This window comes from Clinocottus analis, unplaced genomic scaffold (assembly GCF_023055335.1).
Source record: "Clinocottus analis isolate CAN_PGR_092001 unplaced genomic scaffold, fCliAna1.0.p SCAF_6, whole genome shotgun sequence".
In the NCBI taxonomy this organism is placed as follows: domain Eukaryota; kingdom Metazoa; phylum Chordata; class Actinopteri; order Perciformes; family Cottidae; genus Clinocottus; species Clinocottus analis.
This window is the reverse complement of record NW_027176218.1, coordinates 14277664-14298863: the sequence shown is the minus strand read 5'-3', so window position 1 is coordinate 14298863 and position 21200 is coordinate 14277664. Positions and strand designations below refer to the sequence as shown.

At 41.6% G+C, this 21200-nt stretch overlaps 1 protein-coding gene across 1 annotated transcript in view; it reads right to left on the bottom strand.

Annotated features, from left to right (window-relative positions):
- The window catches only part of trim44 (tripartite motif containing 44), a 39245-nt gene extending 20485 nt beyond the window's left edge, over window positions 1-18760 (bottom strand). The window contains exons 1-5 of the mRNA XM_068603051.1: window positions 18393-18760; window positions 16902-17588; window positions 15681-15758; window positions 7189-7473; window positions 1763-1785 (exon numbers count right to left, since the gene is read on the bottom strand). Of these exons, the coding sequence (XP_068459152.1) occupies window positions 1763-1785; window positions 7189-7473; window positions 15681-15758; window positions 16902-17549 (1034 nt within the window). The 5' untranslated portion in view covers window positions 17550-17588; window positions 18393-18760. The remainder of the gene's footprint in view (window positions 1-1762; window positions 1786-7188; window positions 7474-15680; window positions 15759-16901; window positions 17589-18392) is intronic.
- Between the last annotated feature and the right edge of the window lie 2440 nt (window positions 18761-21200).

Genomic DNA, 21200 nt, shown 5'->3' with positions numbered 1-21200 from the left:
TATTGATGAGGAAGTCCGGGAAAGATGCGTGTGGGTGCAGGATTGTTGTCCTATGGGGATGCTCTGTCTACAGCAGCGATATGGGGCTCAGACACCGGATTAGTGTTTCTGCTTCATAATCAATTTGCTGTCTGGATCCCATTGCATACAACCTTAAACCACCACTCCTCTCTCCATCCTGCTAAATGTTTATTCCTCTGCTGCCTCTTTCTTCCTGTTCACTCTTTGTTTGCTTTCCCTTCAAACCTTAAGATGTCCAATCTCTATTGTGCAACCACTGTAATAAGCTCATACATGACACTGTCCAGAATCTTTTAACACATGTTTCCACCAACCACCAAAATGTACCTTCTCATGTATTTCTCTACAAAATGTCCTCCACTAGCCACAGTGGATTCTGCACCCATTACAGTGTGTGTGTGTGTGTGTGTGTGTGTGTGTGTGTGTGTGTGTGTGTGTATGTGTATGTGTATGTGTATGTGTATGTGAGTGAGTGTGAGTGAGTGAGTGAAGGTTAACCTTGGCCAAGGGCAAACTATTAGCTCTATCTCACCCTCGGGTCCAAGCCCGCTGCCATCTGCTCCAGAGTGGGTCATAATACTGGCTGACCAATCAATAACATTTTACATGTTAGCACTGTGCACCAGCTCTGGTTTTGACTTTCTTTGATTAGCGAGGCACATTACAGACCACAGTGGACATACAGTACATTTCCAACATGCAAGGATGCGTGGCATCAATAGTAAAAATATGCATGTTATCCACGAAAAGTTTATTTTGTGGCACACAGGATTATTTATATATTTTTTCCGCCTTCATCTTATCTCGTCTTATCTAATCAAATTAAGTCTCACAGAAAATAAGGTTATTTTCTCTGAGGACAGATGTGCAGGCATTTGCTGAAGGTGTGTACGTGTCTGTAGCAGGGAGGAGTACTTTGAGATGAAAGCCCACAGAGAAGGCCAGGAGGAGAGGCAGAGACAGCAGGTGGTGCTAGGAGCGCTCCTGTAACCGGGTGAAGGAGGCAGTGAGGTTTTCAGTGTCAACAGATCAATGAGTGTGAGACTGGGAGAGGACTATCCATTTCAGATTGTCTGACACAGACAGAGATAAAGGTTAAGGATGTAGTCCAGGAAAAATAAAAAGACCCAAACAGACTGTAAATGCATCTGGAAACTGGAAAATAATATCGCTGCATTGGTCCAGTTCAGTTCGTCCACCTCTCTTACACGTACCTGCAGGCACACAGAACCAGCTTTGGCACCGTACAAATATAAATACTATGAGGGCTCAGAGGGCGCAACTTGACCCGACTAATGACACAACAGCTTGTCTTATTACAGTGCACACGTACTGTATACAGTATGCATGCATGAACACACACACAGCTCCAGCCTGTCAGCCACTGTCCTTCGCACTCTTATTGGAGCAGGCAGGCTGTCGCCTCTTCTGATTCCAGCAGGCTCACACATACACACACACACACACACACACACACACACACACACACACACACACACACACACACACACACACACCTCCACACACACCCCGACACACAACTAATTGCCTCGATGGGGCACTGACGTGACTCGCATGTGAGCTTAGGAGGCATGGGAAGCTTCATGGGCATAGGTGACTGTGGTGAGCTTGTTTAATGAATCACTATAAGATGGGAAAAGACTTGGAGGGTGTGCATTTGTATGTGTGTGTCAAACTATCCTTATGAAAGGGTGAAAATGAATCACAATGGCAGTCTTACCTCGGCCTGGCTTCAATGTCGCGCTGAAAAGGAAAGAGAGAGAATTCAACATTTAAAATCTTCACGCGGGACTTGTGAATAACAAATAAAAAGGTCAATAAAAAAAATAAACATAAATTACATCAACTAGGTTGTGCATCTGGTGGGGCAATTAATCGGACCAATTCATTTTCCCTTTCATCCACCACTCATGCTCATGTATATTCATCAGCTTTTAAAAAGGAGCAGTCTGGAACAAAGCACCAAATGAGCCTGTTTAATTGTGATTGCAGCTTAAAAGATTTTCCCATGTCAAAATGATGGACACGATTTGTTTGCTGCCAGGAAGCGACGGTTACACGAGCATCGCACATTTATTCATGTGCCAAATTAAAAATGTAAATCACATTTCCAATTCTGTCATTCTAGAAGATGTAAAAGCATTATTTCCACAAAGCCTACCAGTACACCGGTTTGCTTGGTATTCAGCATGCCAAACATACAAGTATCAATGCAATACACTTGAATTTGCTGTCATGTACAACAGTACGTACTCGTTATACCATTCATAATACCATTTAGAATCGCAAATCGGTGTATTTTCAGTCAAGAGGACCTTGATCACAAGACCGTCTCTTTTGTCATATGTAATATTTTGCTCAGCACTGCCTGTACTGTAGCCCTGGACCTTGACTGCCGACGGCAGAAAGGGATTTGGACACTGTACTTTCCAGCGTCTTGAAGGCGGTGGCTTCTTGGCAGCATCGCAGATGACAGCAGAGCTGATGAGTGGTGGCTGCAGAGCACTGACTGGCTGTCTTCCTCACTGACTAAGATCTGGCTCTAAATTTAATTAACATCAGATCTGGACAAATACGGTACTTTTAAATATTGGAACTTAGTGAGCTTCTTCTTGGTTTACCTCGTCAAACACTTCAATAGAGTCTAAAGCCAATTTGTGAAACCAGAGTGCAGAGCTGACATTCACCAGAGAAGCTCGTAACTGGTTTCTCTTTCTGTTTGCTTGGTTGATTAGCTGACCTATCATTAGTAGACTGCTAACAGTAGCAGGTTTTAAGACACTCAAAGGGATGAAGACTTATACAAATCCCATAGTGTAAGTCTGCTAGAAAGAAATAATGATGTTGCTGGGTGAAAAGACCTTTGGTAGATAGAAACTTTTGATCCATGTTGTCGCATGTGCTGCCCATTTTATCGGGTAGACTAAAATGTATCTAACTATTCTAAAGAGAGTAAATGTTGCGTTATATTATCTTTTAATTTAAAAATCAATTCCCATTTAGAGACTAAATCAACAATGAGATATCTTCCTACAGAGTTGATAGTAATAGTGTATTGATACCTGCTCTGACATCATTAATACTGACAGGGAATCATTCCTGGTGATCGAATGGTGTTCTTAATGATAAAGCAGAATAAACGTTGTTACCACTTGTTTGGTGTGAACTTGGTAGCATACAACACCAGTCCATCCCCCTCTGATGCTATGCAAGTAATGCACACTGTATTGCTTTCATATTTGCAGGTTTGACATATTTGATAGTTCAACATTATAAACAGAATGTCATTATAGTCCCAGTTGTGTGCTTTGTTTTTATTTGAGCCAATTCAAGAGTTTTTCAGTGCCACTGCCCACAAAATCAGAAGCAATGTGCTGTAAGAATAAAAAGGCTAAGAAGCTTTGTTTTGACTGTTATCACTGCAGTTACCTTTCTGGCAGTAAAGGTGGGGAAACATACCTTCACAGCTGAATATTATTAATAATAATAATAATATTTACATGGCCTGGGGCTGTTCAGTCTATAATGCGCACATAAAAAATCTCAAACTCACAAAGCTAATGTAAGAGCAACCTAAAGCTGCCTTCTTCATAATTTAAAAACGTCTTATGATGAATCTTTGGTCTCTTCGAATAGCGCTTAGCTCTATTTCAAAGGTGTGCTGCTAACTTCACATACAAAACATCTGTTGGAGCAGAGCTAAATAAAAAACTGCTGTTGAAATTCGGGTAAATTGGTATATGTAATAAACCCACCTAATCTGTTTTTAGTACACACATAAATGACCTATAATAAATAATTGTAATACTATATAATCAGTGCAGTCATACTATCGAACATGTAGAAAAAAAATCAGTATATCATGAAATTAGTATCAAGTTAGATGGCTTCATATGGTGCACCTTTAAAACCATGTAGGGTTCACAATCAGTGCACGTGATGAATTACCAATAAAACATCACGTTTTACTGTTTTAAATTACTTTAGAAAAGAACTATTCTCTAACATGCATGACATATCAAAATTGAACACAATTGCATGGGAATGTGCAACAAAGCGCTTCATATTATTGTAGAGTTATGTGCAAAAGGCTGCATTGTTTCAAATCAGCCTCCAAGGACTTCACGGTGACCCGGGTCACGACCGAGACTCCCAATGCCTGATGATGAGGCAGCTCGGTTTGTTTTTTTATGCACTGGCCGAGTCCCAGTTAGGCCAAAAGATCATTTCCTGCTCGGTGACATATGAATGTTTTATTAATTACTGTACAGTCGTCAGAGAATGTTCAAGTCAACAAACCTCACAGCTGTACAAACGAGTACCTACCGGCAATTTTTACTGAAAACATGGAGACTGAGTATTTTTATAATAAATGGGCTCAGACGGAGACAAAGTTGCTTAATATATTCTCCCTCTGGCTCACACTGATTGGGCAATTTTCTGAATGTTTTTCTCATCCCTGTTGACCCTCTCTAGTGTGTGTGTGTGTGTGTGTGTGTGTGTGTGTGTGTGTGTGTGTGTGTGTGTGTGTGTGTGTGTGTGTGTGTGTGTGTGTGTCTACACCTATGTGTTGCTGAGTTAAAAGAAGGATGAGAGATTATTAAACGGAACCAGCAGTAATTTGTTTGTTTGACCTCAAGCCCGAAGACTCTCATCAATTATGTGGTATATTCCTTGGGGAGCAGTTTGAAAGGAAGGGGCTTATGAAGGTGAGACACATTTTACATCATAGTTGCTCTATTCCACAGGCTTGCCGTTACACGGCTGTGGTGGGTGAGCTCACAGCAGCAATTGCTTTTCTCACTTGACTCAGAAGCTGCTGGTCTTTTCTTCTCTTGGAAAAAGTTGGAATGAAGGTACCAGTTCAAAAACTTCCAATTTGAAATTTTTCAAATTTTGAACGATGACTATTTAATCAAAACAATTATTAGTGGAAAAACTGTATCGTTTCAGCTCCAGTGTCCAGTGTGACCAGGAGTACCCTGCAAAGTTCCACAGACCTGCAGTAAAGAGGGAAGTGAATGATTGTAGTTCAGTAGACACTGCCACTATGAGACAGACAGACTAACCGTGATGTAGCGAGGGAGCAAGTCGGAGGATTAATGTTTGAGCCAGTTCTCTGGATACAAGAAACTCTCTACACATCACAAATGTTTTACCGAGGACCAAACGGCTGCAGGTCTCTGTGAGTTCAGGGGGACTTGACGCAACGACTGTTTTGGTGCCCCCAGATCCATTCACTTCTCAAGACTACGCGGACAACTCAGCTCAATTCACCTAATAAGATGCATCATCGCTGGATAAGTGCTGCATAAATCTTCGCTCTAAACCTCACATACCTCTCCTGTGACCATACAGTTCCAAATAACACTGCCCACTCCAGCCATAACTAACACACAAGAACAAACATGGTAACAATCAGCATTCAATTAGGGCCCTTAATGAACTTGGCGCACCGTAGATTCATTTCTCAGCTAGAAAAGCAATCTGCACAGCACCATTACTGAAGCCTCCCTGGTCCTGTAAAACACCACCAGGGAACACTCTGGCCTCCTTTTCCTGAATGGTGGTGACTTCAGTGGAGAGAGTGACAAATGGACCGAGGGGATATTTTAATTTGGGATGTATATGCAGTAAAAGTCTCCACTTCAATGTTCAAACAAGAGATGAGAGAGTGAGGTGCTGCAGAATCTTAAGTGATGTAAATGTGGACGGCATTGCTTGCACTTCTGACTGCGTTAACCAGCGTTTAAATATATGAATTATAAAAAGAACCTTTCTTTGAGTAAGGGGCAGATATTTAAAAAGGAAGGACAGTGTGCCCAGCTCATGTGTATATAGCCGTACTATTCTGTAGCCAAAAGGACAAACACAGTTACCTTTATACCTGATCAGTCTACAGCCCAGGATGTATTTTCATCTAACTAGCCGCATCACAGCTATGAAAGAAAGACTGCATTTCTCCACATGAACATAATGCTCGCCTGGATAAATCCAGCCGGTCTCTCCTTTCATTTGGAACAAAACTGTGTATAGTGACACCTGTTTACCATATTCATTTTTTCCATAATGACTGCACAGCAGATGCCACAGTCATTAGAAAGATAATCCTTTAAGTTGAAGGTCTGGGCTCGAACCTCCATGGCTGCGAGCAACCATCCCGCTCAGGTGTCTTTAAACAAGGCACCAGTCATTACCAGCAATAACATTTGTAAGTTGGGCCACATCACAAGCAGACATAAAAATGATAAATAATAACTATGTACAGCATGCACTGTTTAGTTGGATCCACATGATGAGCAACAGAACAGCTTTCTGCTGGCTGGCAAACTGTTTGTAATTGTTTATTGACAAGGCAATAGCGCCCAGTTTTACAAGGCTGCCCTTAGTTACAACTTTGGCAGCAGACCTCTGTGTTTAAAGTTTTGCGTTGATTAATCATTGACCCCGTTTGCTTGTGCTCTCTGCAAACTTTGCCATGTGACGCGATTCAGGGCACCAGCTTTGCTCAGATACGGGCCAACGGATCAAAAGCACTTTTAGTCATTTTGGTAACTGCTTTCAAAACCAGCCAAAGATGTTGTACACAACAGGTCAAGGGCTCAGACTACAGAAGTTTTAAGATCCTAAATGATTTAAAAATCGACCCAAAACTCCGAGCCCGAGCCCACAGCATAAGACTTCTGTTACTTGCTGCCCAGTTCTCAACCAACTTCCACCTCTGAATCAAGTTGATCAGGTTTAACGGTTCTAAAAGCCCACATGAAACACAGATTGTAACTGGGCTGAAAACCCACGTTGATTGCCTTTCATATTCAGGGGAGGGATATTTGAGCAAGGCCGACACTTTGAACCACATATGACTCGTTACCGTCTAAGACTGTAGTTATGTAAAGCAACAGTCTGAAGATTTGAAGGTAAACGCTGTGTTTTGCAGTAGCCGAAGCATCCAAGCTTTAAACACCGACCTATATATAGCCTGGCATGCTGAATGTTAGTCACACTAGGCTTCTGGGACATTATTTGCTAACCTTACCTACACTTACTGTAGCTGAGAGACACACACACACACACACTACTGATCGTACAAAAGTACTTTTAGAAGCAGAATAAGCACGATAAGGAAAGAAGAAAGGCCCTACTCACCGGCACTCGGTGGGCTGGTCCTGCTCCGAGGGCCTCTGCTGCCATCGCAGGACCTAGCGCCTCCGCCTGTTCCAGCAGGCACAGCTGGTGTGTGATGCTGGCCATCTCTTCCTGCAGGCGCTCGGTTTGGACGGAGATCTCTGCGATTTTCTCCGCAGCGGATGCCGTCAGGAACGCCTCTTTGAGGTCTACCAGGTGAAGGGTCCTCTTTTCCTCCAGACGCACCAGTTTGCGGAGCTCATCAAACTGACTGTTCACATAGGCCTCAAGCTCCTCTGTTGACATCTAAGACATGTAGATGAAGGACCGGAGAAGGAGAGGGTGAGTGAAAGTGAAAGATTGAACTGGGCACATTTAGTTGGAGGAAATCCACAAGCAACCAAGGCAGGAAAGAGATAGTGGGGCTGCGGTTTCAAATGAATCTAAATGAACCACTTCAGCGTAGGTATGAAATATTGAATAAATCAGAAGGACAATACAAAAACAAGTAAACATCAGTGGTGGGCCGCCAGGGCCAGCTAGGCCTTCTCTGCTGGCATAAAGAGAATCACAAAGTTATAGCTATTTTATAATATAATTTTAAAATATGTATATTTCTTTTAATAATTAAAAGTTATATTTTATATTGAATTGTTTTTCACAAATACACTACATGTATTAAGATAATGTTTCCCTATTAGCTTATGTTCTCATAAGCTCCTGTCTGTCTCCTGCTGCCTTGCTTTTTGTTTCTTAAGCAGCTCGCTGGCCAGCTTGACGCTCGCTCCTTAACGCTCTTTGACCAATTACATGTCACCTCTGTCTTTCTCTTTGTCTCTTTCTTCTCTCTCTCCGCCAGTTAAACACGGTGACGCCTGCTAGCTGGTTCTGTCCTACTCTGAATGAGGACAACGATACCATGCACCACACACTCCTCCACTTTAGGTAACGCTGTAGGCACCTAGTCAACTTGAAGTGTTAGAAGAAGAACGCTTTAATTAGAAGTAGAAGAAGAGATCATCTGTACCTGGAAACTACTTTCTGTGGACTGTGTTAAACCTACTGGCGGCATTGCTTGTGAGACACGCACGATGGAAACTGGAAAGTTTTGTGTAGCTCGCGAGCTAACTCGCGTGCGCATAGGGAGGGGGGGCACGATCAGCTGGTAAACTCTACAGCTGGCGTAATGACAATTTTCACGGCCCGTCACTGGTAAACATAGAGATGAGGTGACAGTAAAAAAAAAAAAAAAAAAGTATGGCTATGAATTGGACATTAAGATGCAAAAATAGAGAAAAACATATTGATTGATCTTTTACTTTGACGTGAATAATACTTGAATAAGCCCAGTGGGGTCTGTCAGGCAGTAGCTAATTGATAGCATGGAGCAGATCACCTGGAGGTAAACTCTTGTAACCCATCTGTAGATAGAGACCTCGGAGGCTCCTTCTACCACAGCAAGCCATCTGTTTGGCTTTCAGGGCACCAAACTGCTCACTGAGATACTGTTTAATCCATTCCCCTGTTCCCTGTTGGAGCGCTCTTTAGCTATGACTCATTACGTTAAAACACTTCAATAAACCATACGCCTTCCTACAATCATTACCACTAAGCTGGCTCCACCTCCAACACAGATGCTACCATGAGGTAAAACACCTCGAAGCCTCTCGTCATGATCTCCGCTTCTGAATATGTTATAATCACGTCTATCTATGAACATCAGCTGCTCGGTCTCTCCACTTCCCTTGAGCAGAACTTCACTCTCTTCCTTTCCATCTATTTTATCTTGTTTCCCCTCAGCCTGCCTCTCTCCAGTGAAGCAAGGAATCATCAGTCTTTACAGAGGTTGGCAGAGCCACGGCCCCCAGGGGCCCACAGTTTTATCATGTACATGCTATTTCTGCACAAGCAATCAGATTCTCCAAATTGGCGATTAAACCAAGCGCATTAGGTAACATTTTATGTTTACTTTCGTTGTATGAACAGAGAGAAATGTGCACATTGTTCATTCTAAACCGGACAAAGATACTTTGTTCAATTGGAAAGCAATTGGAAAGCAAGAGGTGTGTTTTGTTTTTTTGTCCTTCACTAAAATCAATACTCTGAATATATCTCTAATGAATTAGAAACAATAGACCACAACTGCCTTGGACTAGCAACATGTTCTGCTCCTTATATAGATACTCAATTAGAATGTAAAAGACAGGAGAGAATAAAGCTTTGTTTTTTCCAAATCTATTCCAATGTGCCAGAAGTTCTTTACTTTAACATAGAGATAGTAGGAAGAGCCCAAATATCATGAACTCAAATGAATTACTCTATAAGGTGATTAAATCTTTTAGAAGACTCATCAATTAGAACATACACAGCCAACACTTAAACACATTTAGAAATGACAAGGCATTTACTACCTCATTTCATAGGGAGATAATAATTCAATGCTTGAGCTGTTGCTCGTGTTGTGATGTGGCGGGCGTCTTGCTCCAAGTTGGCTCTGGTTGAGGTGTCATCGACACCGTGATGGATCAGCATGTTCCATATTCAAGTCCAACTCCCCTGCAAATCTAAATGTTCCTCTCAAATATTCATCTTTCAAAGCATTACAATATGCAAGGCATTTTCAAGTGTAATGAGCCTGTCAATATTTTTTTATATTACAACTACAGTATGAATTTAATAACAGCTAGCAGTAATTGCTTCATTAGTCAATTCCAAGTCAGGCGTAGCTTTAGCATTCAGCTACCTTTGTGAATACCGATGAAGAGTTACATTTGAGACATTTATTTTGAATGGAAAGTCTCCAAATGACTTACAGCGAGACAACGTATGAATTTGTACACTTTAAAATAAACTCAGCTAATAAGCTAATTTAACTTATAGCCAGTAGCTTATGGCTAATATTAACTCATGTTACACATCGTGTTTTCTAATGTTAGAAAAAGTTACAAGCGGAATATATTGCTTTGTAGCTGATAATACGTCAGTTCACAGCGCTGACTATTCTCTACTCGTGCTGCAAAAATTAAATAGTGGGGAAACATTTGCAACAACTCATCTTCACTCATGAACGTCGAGTTTCGTTTCACATAACATCATTCTACCAACAGAAATAAGTCAATCAGTATGTATTTATCAACTCAAAAAAATCTGCATGCACTGTTCTTTTGTGGTGCCACCGGGTTCCCGAGAATAAAGAGAAAGCAGTTACAATAAATCATAAAGAACAATGCTCGTCAAGAACAAAGCTCCTACATGAATAGGGCGGACAGCATCGGAACATAAAACTTGTTGTCTTTAGGATCTTATAAAACGGACACATTTCATCATCACATCTTCTTCCGCCCAGGGCCTCCAACGGGCCCCCTGCCCTACCACCGAGTCCCTGTGGCAGATGGGAGGCATGATCCTGGATCAGTGCTCTTTGTTTTTGTGGAGCAGGAGCCCTCTGCCCTTTCACTCAGTGAATGCAATGGCGTTTCCCTGAGAATTTGTCCAGCGAGTAAGGAAGCAGCATTCATGCGTGCTAATCTTCATTTGCATAGCGGCAAGCTGAGGCCACAAAATGAGGCCTCGGGAGAGACAGCGGCACGCTGCTTACAAGGGCAGAGTTAGAGTAAGGACAGTGGATATGAGAGAGCAAGAGAGCACAGGCAGAGGTATGACATCAGGCTAGCAGATTAAGAAGGCTCATTTATTTTTCAAGCAAAAAAAAAAAGGTATGACATTCTGCATGCAGATTAGGGAAAAGCCAAAATTATTTTCAGTCATGTTTCTAACATGCCTTGTACGAACTGTTCTCAGAGAAATTCGGGAATGATGGTATTGCAGGCAATTGCTAAAAAGGCCTATGACAAGCCAGGGACCGTAATCTGCCTGTCAACCACCATAGACGGTGTCATTACTTCATGAACAATTCGTGGGCGATGTGAAAGTTGAAATTCCATGAACATTTCCTCAGAAAAAGAAAGTCGGGGTATTTGGCTTACTTGATGAAATAAAACCCTCCTCAGACACTTAACATGATTACAATCAGGCAAGACGCTCAAACTGAATTAACTTCACGCCATAGTGTACTCTGTTACCGGCTAGAATAGAAAGGTTATGCTAGTCATCAGTGCTGACAAAAAAAATAAAAAATGCTGAAAAAGAAATAAAGCCATTTAAAAAAAAAAAAAAGTTGCATTACTTTGGTGAGCCATCACGAGGCTAAAATGGAAAACAAAGGCACACGGAAAAGTACTCGCAACAAATATCAAAGTAGCATCGGGCTTTTAATCTTAACCTGACACATCAGTGGGCCCATCATACAAATGCATTTTTGTGGACAAAGCCAATTTAATTTCCCAAACATACATCAACAGACACCAAATGTGTTATAAAAAAAACTAAATGACAATGTAATGCCCAAGAAATCTAGAATACACTGTTTGATACAGTGGTGCAGACAAAATGGTGTCATCTTGTTTTCCTAAATTAAAGCACCCTGAAGCTTCAATGAAGCAATGGAAAATGCAGATGCAGCATTTGCTCTTTTAAATTGCCAAAAAGAGACTTTGATGCTCCTTAACGGGAATTTTGGGAGCACTCTAGTTCAAATGGTTAACTTTCTTTGAAATTAGTGCCAGTTCTGGTGCTTACTGTGGTCTGTTTTGCGTGATGCTTTTTAAAAAAGGCTTAAAAAGCATTAATAGAGCATTAGGAGTAAATGGATTTGAACTGTCCTTGCCCTTGGCAATAGTGGCCCTGATCCAAGTGAACACTACTCTCTCACGCTCTCTTTTATCTCTTCCAGGAATTAGATTCTCCAATTAAACCTCTAACACAACACAGCAATACAAGTTCACTCGAAAAACATCAGCTGTTCAAAAGTTCTATAAAGTAATATGAAGTGGGGATGCAAGAGAAGTAAAAAGAGGGCGGGGGGGGAGCGACAGAAGGCCTTTGGTTTAATAATAGTAGAGTTTCAATACCCAGCACCTTTTTATTGGTTTTGAGTGAGGCAATGTCAGCCAAGCAACTTTCTGGGGTATGAATCGGGGTAATTCAATTAAAATGCTGTGAGTGGAGATAGAAGGGGAATGGCGGTCTTAAAGAGCAGTGGGAGAGGAAGGGTGGGAGGAGGAAGACAAGGATGAGGTAGAAATGAACAAGAAAAGCAGGATGAAAATAACCGATAGCAGCAAAGTCTTTTCATGCCGCTGCCGTCTGTTCCTCGGCTTCCTAAGACAGCTTTAATGTCTGCTGCTCTTGTAAATTTTGCGAGGCAGAGAAAATGGATGTAGCTAGTGCATACATATCATTTGTGACTGGGCTCTTGTTGCCATGCTGCCTCCAGATATTTGACTCCTCTCTCCAGCTGCAGAGAGCAGCACTAAAAGCGGTGTGTGTCCTAGACGACACTCGACCCAGCAGAAAGTGGGTAACTAAAAAAAGGGAGCGAGAAAAATATATGACAACAACCCCGTTGTCCTGAAATAAAGCCCGAACACATTTCATAAATCATTTCCAGCTCTTTGACGATTAGTGACGACTGACAGCAATCTTGGGCCGGCATGTTATGTTACGCCTCTGGCCCCACATTAATATGTACACGCAGCCTCATCACTGCTTTTTTTTTTGCATTATATTCCACTTCCCCATGGAGAACACAGCCGTGCTTAGAAAGAGAAAAATCCTCACACCTGCAGCAAAGTACATAATTACACAGGCTAGTTTTAATAAGCAAACACTAGCTCGGGGTTAAATTCCCCCATTTACCTTTTCACAGACCGCAGCTTTCCTTATTGACACCTATAGTATAATTGTTTGTCATACATTGCATTCTATCATATTATTGTATTACATAAACACATTTCCATATTATCATATTAGTAATATACTGTATGTGTCATATTGTCAGTGTTTAAAATGAACAAATAAAGATGAAAATAACATTTGTGTAATAGCAACTGTCCCGCCTGCATGAGTGGAGCTAACTGAACTCAACTCATCATCAGTGTCTTGAGGTGTACGGAGGAACTGATTGGATGTTCTTCTTCCGGTTCATGAAGGAGTAGATTTCATTCTCAAGACAACAACAAGCCACCTTGTCTGCGCAATATACGTTGCATTTGTTTACTCGCGGATGTTGACCTCTCTGATCTGGTGGCTGGGCCGACGCTCAGCAGCGACATGCAGCACTTTGTGTGGGTGCGATTGCATCGAATGTGACAAATCATAACAGGGCCAGTGTCTCCGTTGGGTCCCGCACGAGCAGAACTCAACTTTGAGAGCGGGGCGAGTGTGCATGCCCTCCGGACAGACAGACAGACAGACAGTCTCACGCGTGCTGGTTTGTTATTTACACACATGTGCCTTGCTTCTCCCTATGTTGTGTTTCTTGCTCGCAGCTGCCTGTCTGTCTGTCTAACTCTCCATTTTGGTGCGCGAGGAGGTATAATGGCAATTATTTTACGCGAGTGTCAAATAATGAGGCCGATTTATCGGGCTCACAACATATGACGTAAATCGGACGACATAGATCCCGCGGCAGCTTAACCTCCAACTCCTGTCTGATCTCGTTCTCTTTTTTGGCCTCTGTCTCTCTCACATAGACAGAACTTTCCTCACCAGGAGCAGTCCCACTGATGGTCATTTGTCACGCATAATGAGAAACGTTGACATTTGAGCATTTGAGTGTGCAGAGAGGACACGCTGACAAATCCACATAATGGCTTCTCACACAATGGCCCGTGAGTGAGCAGGTAAGTGTTTCGCCGAAGGCACTGCACCTCTATAGTGGAACGGCACAAGTCTAAATGTCCAGGAAGTCCTTGGGGCAGCATTGATATTTCAGTATGATAATAGACATGAACTTGGATTGGGTGCCGGCTGCCAGTAAAAGCGTTTCCTCTTGCAGGCCAGTCAAATTAACCTTCTACATTAAGCCTCTGTGCTTCGGTCACATCTTTGCAGGTATTGAGCAATGCTCCTGTGTGCAAATGCTCTCTGAAGTATTCAGTTTCATAAGCAGAGCATGAGGAAGAACAGGCGTTGCAGAGGAGGTTGAGGGAGCAGGAGCTGTCACTGTCAACGGTAAGTAGCTGAGACTCGATCCTGTCGCTCACCGTTATGTCTCTTACTGCACAACATGAACTGTCTGAGGTCAGGTTTTATTTTTCGGTGGCAGAACATGCCCCGGCTATTGCATCCGCAATGGAAATACAGGCAAGGTTTTTAAGGTTGACTTGATGTGAAAATACTGTTTGCCGCTTATTGTTGATATCAAGAAAAAGGTGACTGTGTGCATAATGCACCAGGCACACTCCTTTTCAGACAGCAGTCTGGGAAAGGTTAAATACAAATGTTCAACTAATGACCATTATTGCTCTTCTTCATTTCTATTATAAAAGGTTCATATGGTTAAATCGAAATGTTGAAAAATAGCTTGACTAGACAGTTTCATGAGGGTGTAATGAATATTTGTGTTGTATTGGGCTGTACGAAAGGTGTCTTTAATATCTTGTCCGTGTTATTTATTTATCCATCGAGAGGGATAAAAAAACATTATAAACACCTTGCAATTTAACGCAGTGTATAATACACTACATTCACTTTCTAAGTCTGGAATTTTGTCAATTTTACAAGTCCAACAAGGCCATTAAAACAGCTACAGGTATTCTGTATTCATCTCCATGTTATACATGACAATGAGTAAATGGAGTTGAAAACACACCCTCCGACTTGGCGCAGTGCTGAAGGCTGACACTGACATGACTCCGTGATCTCACAATGATGGCATAACTTGTACACTACAAGTAGAACCGTAGCTTCAGAAACCCAAAGTCTGTTATCTGTGAGTGGGGCAGCATTAACTATATATGAATTGAAATAATTGGTTCTCATGTTTACGAACCACTGCCTTTATGACATTATCTCTTCTTCTTCTAATCCCTCTTTATCTCATTCTACGGCTGTGTATCCACTGCTACAGTCTATATCTCTCTGCAGTGTTTACTGCTGTACCCACTGAATTAGAAATGAGTAATGGTTCATTTTATTTTGCTCTTTTTATGGCTTCCCATGCCTTGAAACCAGGTTCAACGAAATAAAAATTCTAAAAACAAACAGAAGATGATAAATAACAAAATAAAAAATACTCATTTAGCTATTTTCAGACAAAATAACATAATAATCATACCTTCAAATCAGATTGTCAGTGATCCAAATTGGAATTTGAAGTCAGTAACCGGGAAAAATTGAAATGTAGAATTCCATTGAAATGTAAAAATGGACCTGCGGGGTCTGCAGTTTTAATTTGTCAGGCTGACTGAAACCACTGTCATTTTTTGCAAGGAGGTCAAGTGTACCTTTATTGACGCGGATAAAATCTCATTTCATTTGATAAGAGCTCATTTCTAAATGAGAACATTTGAGTGCAAATCCTTTGGGAGGGAGTTTCGAAAAAAGGCTCATGCTGGATAACTTGCATGAGGATTGGACTCAGTGTGATGTGCGCAGGGGTTTGCACTCACCTCGGGGTTGGTCCACTTGCTCTTGATCTTCTCAGACATCTGTTGTGTACAGCCCAGCAGGTCATAACCTTGCCTGCTCTTCAGGTGGAAAACAAAAAACACACAGTAAATATAATGCCACTACATAAAACACAGCACATAGCTACAAAGAGATCATCTGTTATAAAAGGCAATGTTAATCATTTAAAAGAATCTAATTAACTTGTTCTCAAAGAAAGACTGGAAACAACGACAAAAATAAAATATGACCATATTTGTAGTTGAACATTTCAGTATTTATATTGATAGAATATATTTAGAGAAAAGGCATGGGACATCTGTGACAACTCAATAGCAGGCCGAAAGTACATATCAAATTTGACATTCTATAAGCTTAAGGCTATGGACAGCAACAGGAAATCATATCAGTATTATCGTAGATCAAGAGACCTTTCACATGAATGCACTGACACATTGAGCAGAATGAAAGCTAAAGTCGGTTTAGTGTAAATAATGTGGCCTTAAGCTGTGTGCAAGTGTGTGACCCCTTTTGTCTTTCATCAATCTATATGAGACCATGATGTATGATGCATTTGAACAGTGCACTGTTCTACTTTTGTCTTTAAGATCTGCAGCCACAGGGTAGAGGATGACAAAACTTGTGCTCTTTAAATCCCATTCAACCTACCATGTGGGTCATTGTTACTGAAGCTAATGCACCGGCTTTGTGATTTAGTTTATTTTAGTGTTAACAAGCGAAACCTTTGACTATTAAAATATTAATCCAAAACTAAGTTCTGGTTTCTGATGCCATCAGTATCAGAAAGCACTATTAAATACGCCTGAAGGATAAAAAGCCATCTGGGAAAAGGAGTTCGGGTGATTTGGCATCAAGCCAAATTGACATTGGGGTATATTCCTAATGTTTAATTTCCATTTCCCAGTTTTCCTAGAAAGTATTTTTGTTGCTGTACAATTAAATCCATACATTAACATGGTCATGAGAGATTTTTATGTTTAAAATATCACCCAGAGCTCTTGCAGAGCCCAAGTGAGTTGACTTAAAGACTACAGGGCCTACAGCTATTGAAATACTATTTAATACTGAATTTTAAATGTAACCAAGATAGGACACTGAGTAGATTGTTATACATTTGAGCGATTACCTACAGTAGAGAGAATACAGTGCTGAGATATAGATATAGATATATATAGCTATCCTGTTCTGGGTGTGTGACTCACCTTCTGCCACACGTAGGCCTCATGCAGGGTGATTATCTCATGCTCACGGTGCTCACCCTGCACAGCACACACCACACAGATGATCTTCTCGTCGGGTTTACAGTAGAGGGAGCCTTCCTGTTTATGCTCCTTGCAGCGCAATCTCTCTACTGTCACTGTGTCCCTCTTCCCAGCCTCTCCAGCGGCCAAGGCCTCCTGCCCTGCTTCTGCACCTTCAACTCCATCACCCAGCTCAGCCTCCAGATGCGGACCACTCTTGACTTCTTCTCTTACCCCAGCATCATCACCCTCACACTCGCCATTAGCCACCGCCAAGCCGAGCTGCGGCATCTCCTGATTCGCGCTATTTCCAGCTGCCCTCTCCACACGAGGCTCATCCTCAGCGCCATCTCCAACTCTGGAGTCTCTGTCGGTGCCAAGTCCATTGGCTTGTGTCCCCTCGTGATTGTAAGGCAGTATTGGGTGATGTGTGCTGCTGGCATGTCTGTCAGCATGGACAGTGCAGAAGGCAAAACTGCAGGTGTGGCACACTTGTGTAGCCGGTCGGGCCTCGTCAGGCTCGCATGCGTCACACGATCCATCCATCTGCGGCAGCTCCTCGTGTTTCAGGCCCATAACTTCTTCTTGGGGTTCCCCCTTGTGGTCCATGGTGACCGATTATAATTTTGGGGATAAGCGGAATAAGTCCTACAGGAGACACAGAGTAGAGGACAGGTTATTAATAGCTGCGACCTTCTGTGAACAGCTCTCATATTTGCACAGGGGAAAGTCCAAGATCCTCAGGACTAATCCCCTCTGATATAATACTCCCACAACAGATGATGTACAGAGGGAGGCAAAGTCCACAGGAAACAGCATGCAGAACAACACTATTACACACACACACACACACACAAAACACATCATTTTGCGAGGACAATAAACAAGAAGACCACATCTGCAGTCACCAAACTATATTTGTGTGCAAACAGACCCACTTTTGTTTACTGACTCACAAATGGATAGTGCTGAGTATGGCAGTACCCTGAGCATGACCCCACACCCACTTCTTCGTCTTCGTTCTTTTTTTCTTATCATCGCTCACCTCCCTCTGCAAGTTCTCAGGCTTTGACCTTTACATGCTTTATTTTGTTTTTAGCCTTCATGCCCTTTCATCTACCTTTCAGCTCACTCCGAAAATGTGGAGACCATGATGCGTGATCCACACACACACACACACACACACACACACACACACACACACACACACACACACACACACACACACACACACGTGCTATGTTTTTATACTCTTTCCACACTGCTGACACAAACAACTGGTGAAAACGTGCAGCACCCTCTCTCCTCACAGCTTCTCTGCTAGTTCTGTTTCACACACTCATATAGTGCCTTCCACACACACACACACACAGACACACAGACACACACACAGACACACACACACACACACACACACACACACACACACAGTGGCGCTAGCAGTGTACTTACTTGTCTGTGTCTTCCTTCCCCTCTCTGTTTTTTTGTCTTGTTTTGAGATAACGAGGCAGTGGAGGAATTAGCTTGACGGCTAACTTCCCTAGCACAGTGGTTGTGCCCTGAATGCTATTACTTGAGCTGTCGACGGATCTACTTTCACTTTACAGCAGAAAAAGGGGATCCAACTTCGATCCGACAGCGTTTACTTCCTGCTTCTCATGAGCCGCTTGTCTGCCTTGTTTTTTCTTCTACTTCCTGCTCGTAGCGCCAGGCTGCTGTGTGTGACAGAGACACGCAGAGGCTGGAGAGAGAAAACCCGTTTGACGAGCATGACAAAGACGGTGAAACTCCTAACCGGAGGCAGGTAGAAGGAAGCGCCTGTCACTGCGGTAACGTTAAGCTGGTGAGTTGTGTCACGAGCGAATATTCTACGGATCCCCGGAAGTCCCTTGAAGTGATTCCCATCAAATTGTGCGCACGTGAACCTAATAAATAACCAACACGATTGAAACCTTTAGGAGATCTGTTTGAATTTAAGTGATATCATATTGAACAATTGTAATGTGTATTTGGCTTTAGCCTTTGCTGTTATCTATTAATTGATTTATTAGCTAATTGATTTTGCCGTTCAGGGTTTAAATGAGTAGGGTTAACATTAGCTCACGTTATATAATGTAAAGTTATAATGTCTTATAATGTCTTGTAAGTAGTGAGCGGGTAACACCAATCTTACAAAACTTAATGACACCAAATAAAGCATCCTCATGCCGCTTTATTTGTGTCACTATGTGATGAGGATGCCATAATTAACGTCAATAGTAGAAAAATAAATATGAGAGAAACATATAAATTAAGGTTCAAACAACAGACTTAAAAAATAACAGCAGCAAGTTTAAAACAACAACAAATGTCACAAAAAAACAACAAACACCAAATTCCTTCAAACATTGAATTAGCAGTGTCGATAGGTGATGGGGCATGTACATTCAGAGGTCAATAGTCCTTAATCCTATTATTAAAGTCTTCTGAGCTTATAAAATCTAGTTTGAAGTCACTCTGTAGCTCACACCAAGGTGTTTATGCAGAAAAAAATTAAAATCACCTTAATGAAAAATTTGAATTCTACTAATGACATGTATGACGCATGGTTATAGTAGAGTAAATGAACTGGATCAACAAATGAAATATCATGAAAAGAACATAGGGATTGTGACCTGAAATACTTGTGTTGTGACTAACTTGCTCATGAGACTTTCCTCCAACTTTAAACCCCAGTTGAAAATTTCTAAATTAGTAATTTGTTCAAAAACACTGATTCATTGCTGTGACTCAAATAAAATCACTAGTGCAAAAGTTGTAATAACAGTGATGGCATTAACTGGAGGCCTGGGGATGAGATCAAATGAAACCCCTGGCATTCTTTGGGGGATGAAGCAAAGTCAGTGAAAGCAATATTACATCACAGAATTGAATCCTATTTTGAGCATTTAAATGTTGTTAAAATAAGTGCATGTTATTGGTCACGCATACATTTATAATATTTTACAGCAAACAAGGGACAGCCACAAGGCCAAACAAAACAAATGTTTTATTTGACTAAAGCATAGAGTTCAGCCGGAAGAGTAAACAAATTGTCAATTTTTACACTGGTGGATATTGGGGAATGTCTCATTTTGATGTATGCTTTCTAATTCTGTACACGTCCTTACCCTCAAAAAACCAGCACTGAAAGACAATGGAGCAGGATTAGAGCTCCGAAGAGAAAGACAGAGATGTGAAAAAACAAGCTGTTCTCTGTTGAGAGATCTAAAGAGGCTACTGAGCTGGGCTTCAGACAAGCCGTATTTGGCATATTATGTTTACAGTTGCTGCTATTTGATTGGCATGAATATAAAAAAAAAAACATGCCAAGTACTATAAGCCTCCAGCATCCACTTGGTATGGATGATGAGGCTGTTTTTGTCAAAGTTTTTTTTAGCTGTTTTGAATATTATAGCAAGGTTGCGACCAGACAAGATCTAGGCCATGAACAGAAAGCATGTTTCATTAAAAGCATATTTCAGTGGCAAAATCAAATTTGTCTTGGCATGGGACTTGCTTAAGCCATACTGATGTAATGATCAAAACCGAAAATGCATTTAACCACGTTTAATCGCAACAAATATAGGATTCTGTTAGGAGTCGTAGCTGAAATTGAGAACACAAATTGTTTTGACACACAAATCACAGCAACATCACACCCAACCACAAATTACTGTACGCGAATACATCACACATGGTCAGTGTGAAGTTAAATTGACATCTGATTTATTTTTTTAAGTATTTCAGTGCATTAAACTCTGAACATTAAGAGACAGCATCAACTGCATAACACTCGACACAATTACAAGGCTCCTTGACTAGCAATTCACGAGTAAAATCACTAAATATAAATACAATATGTGGCTACTGATGGGAACTTGAGATTGTTTTCTTTCTCTCCACGGTGAGTGTCGTGAAACAAAATGGGACATACAATAGGAGCGAGATTGTTTACTTACATTGTGTCTCTAGCTCATAAAAGCCTGGGCTCGGAAGTTGGCAACAGAAAGAACATCAAGCTCTCAGAAATGGCAGCCAAGAGTAAAGGGGGAAGCTTTGGCAGACAGAAAACACTTACCTAATGCCTCTGTTTTAACATTGTTTTATTGGGATGAGGTCAGTTGTTGCTGTCCAGATGAAATGTCACTGCAACAGCAACGATCTGTCAGAGGAGCTTTTCTCTCTTTCCCTTGTGTGTTGATATTTTATTACCTCTCCCAACTCATTAGCTTTGGATGC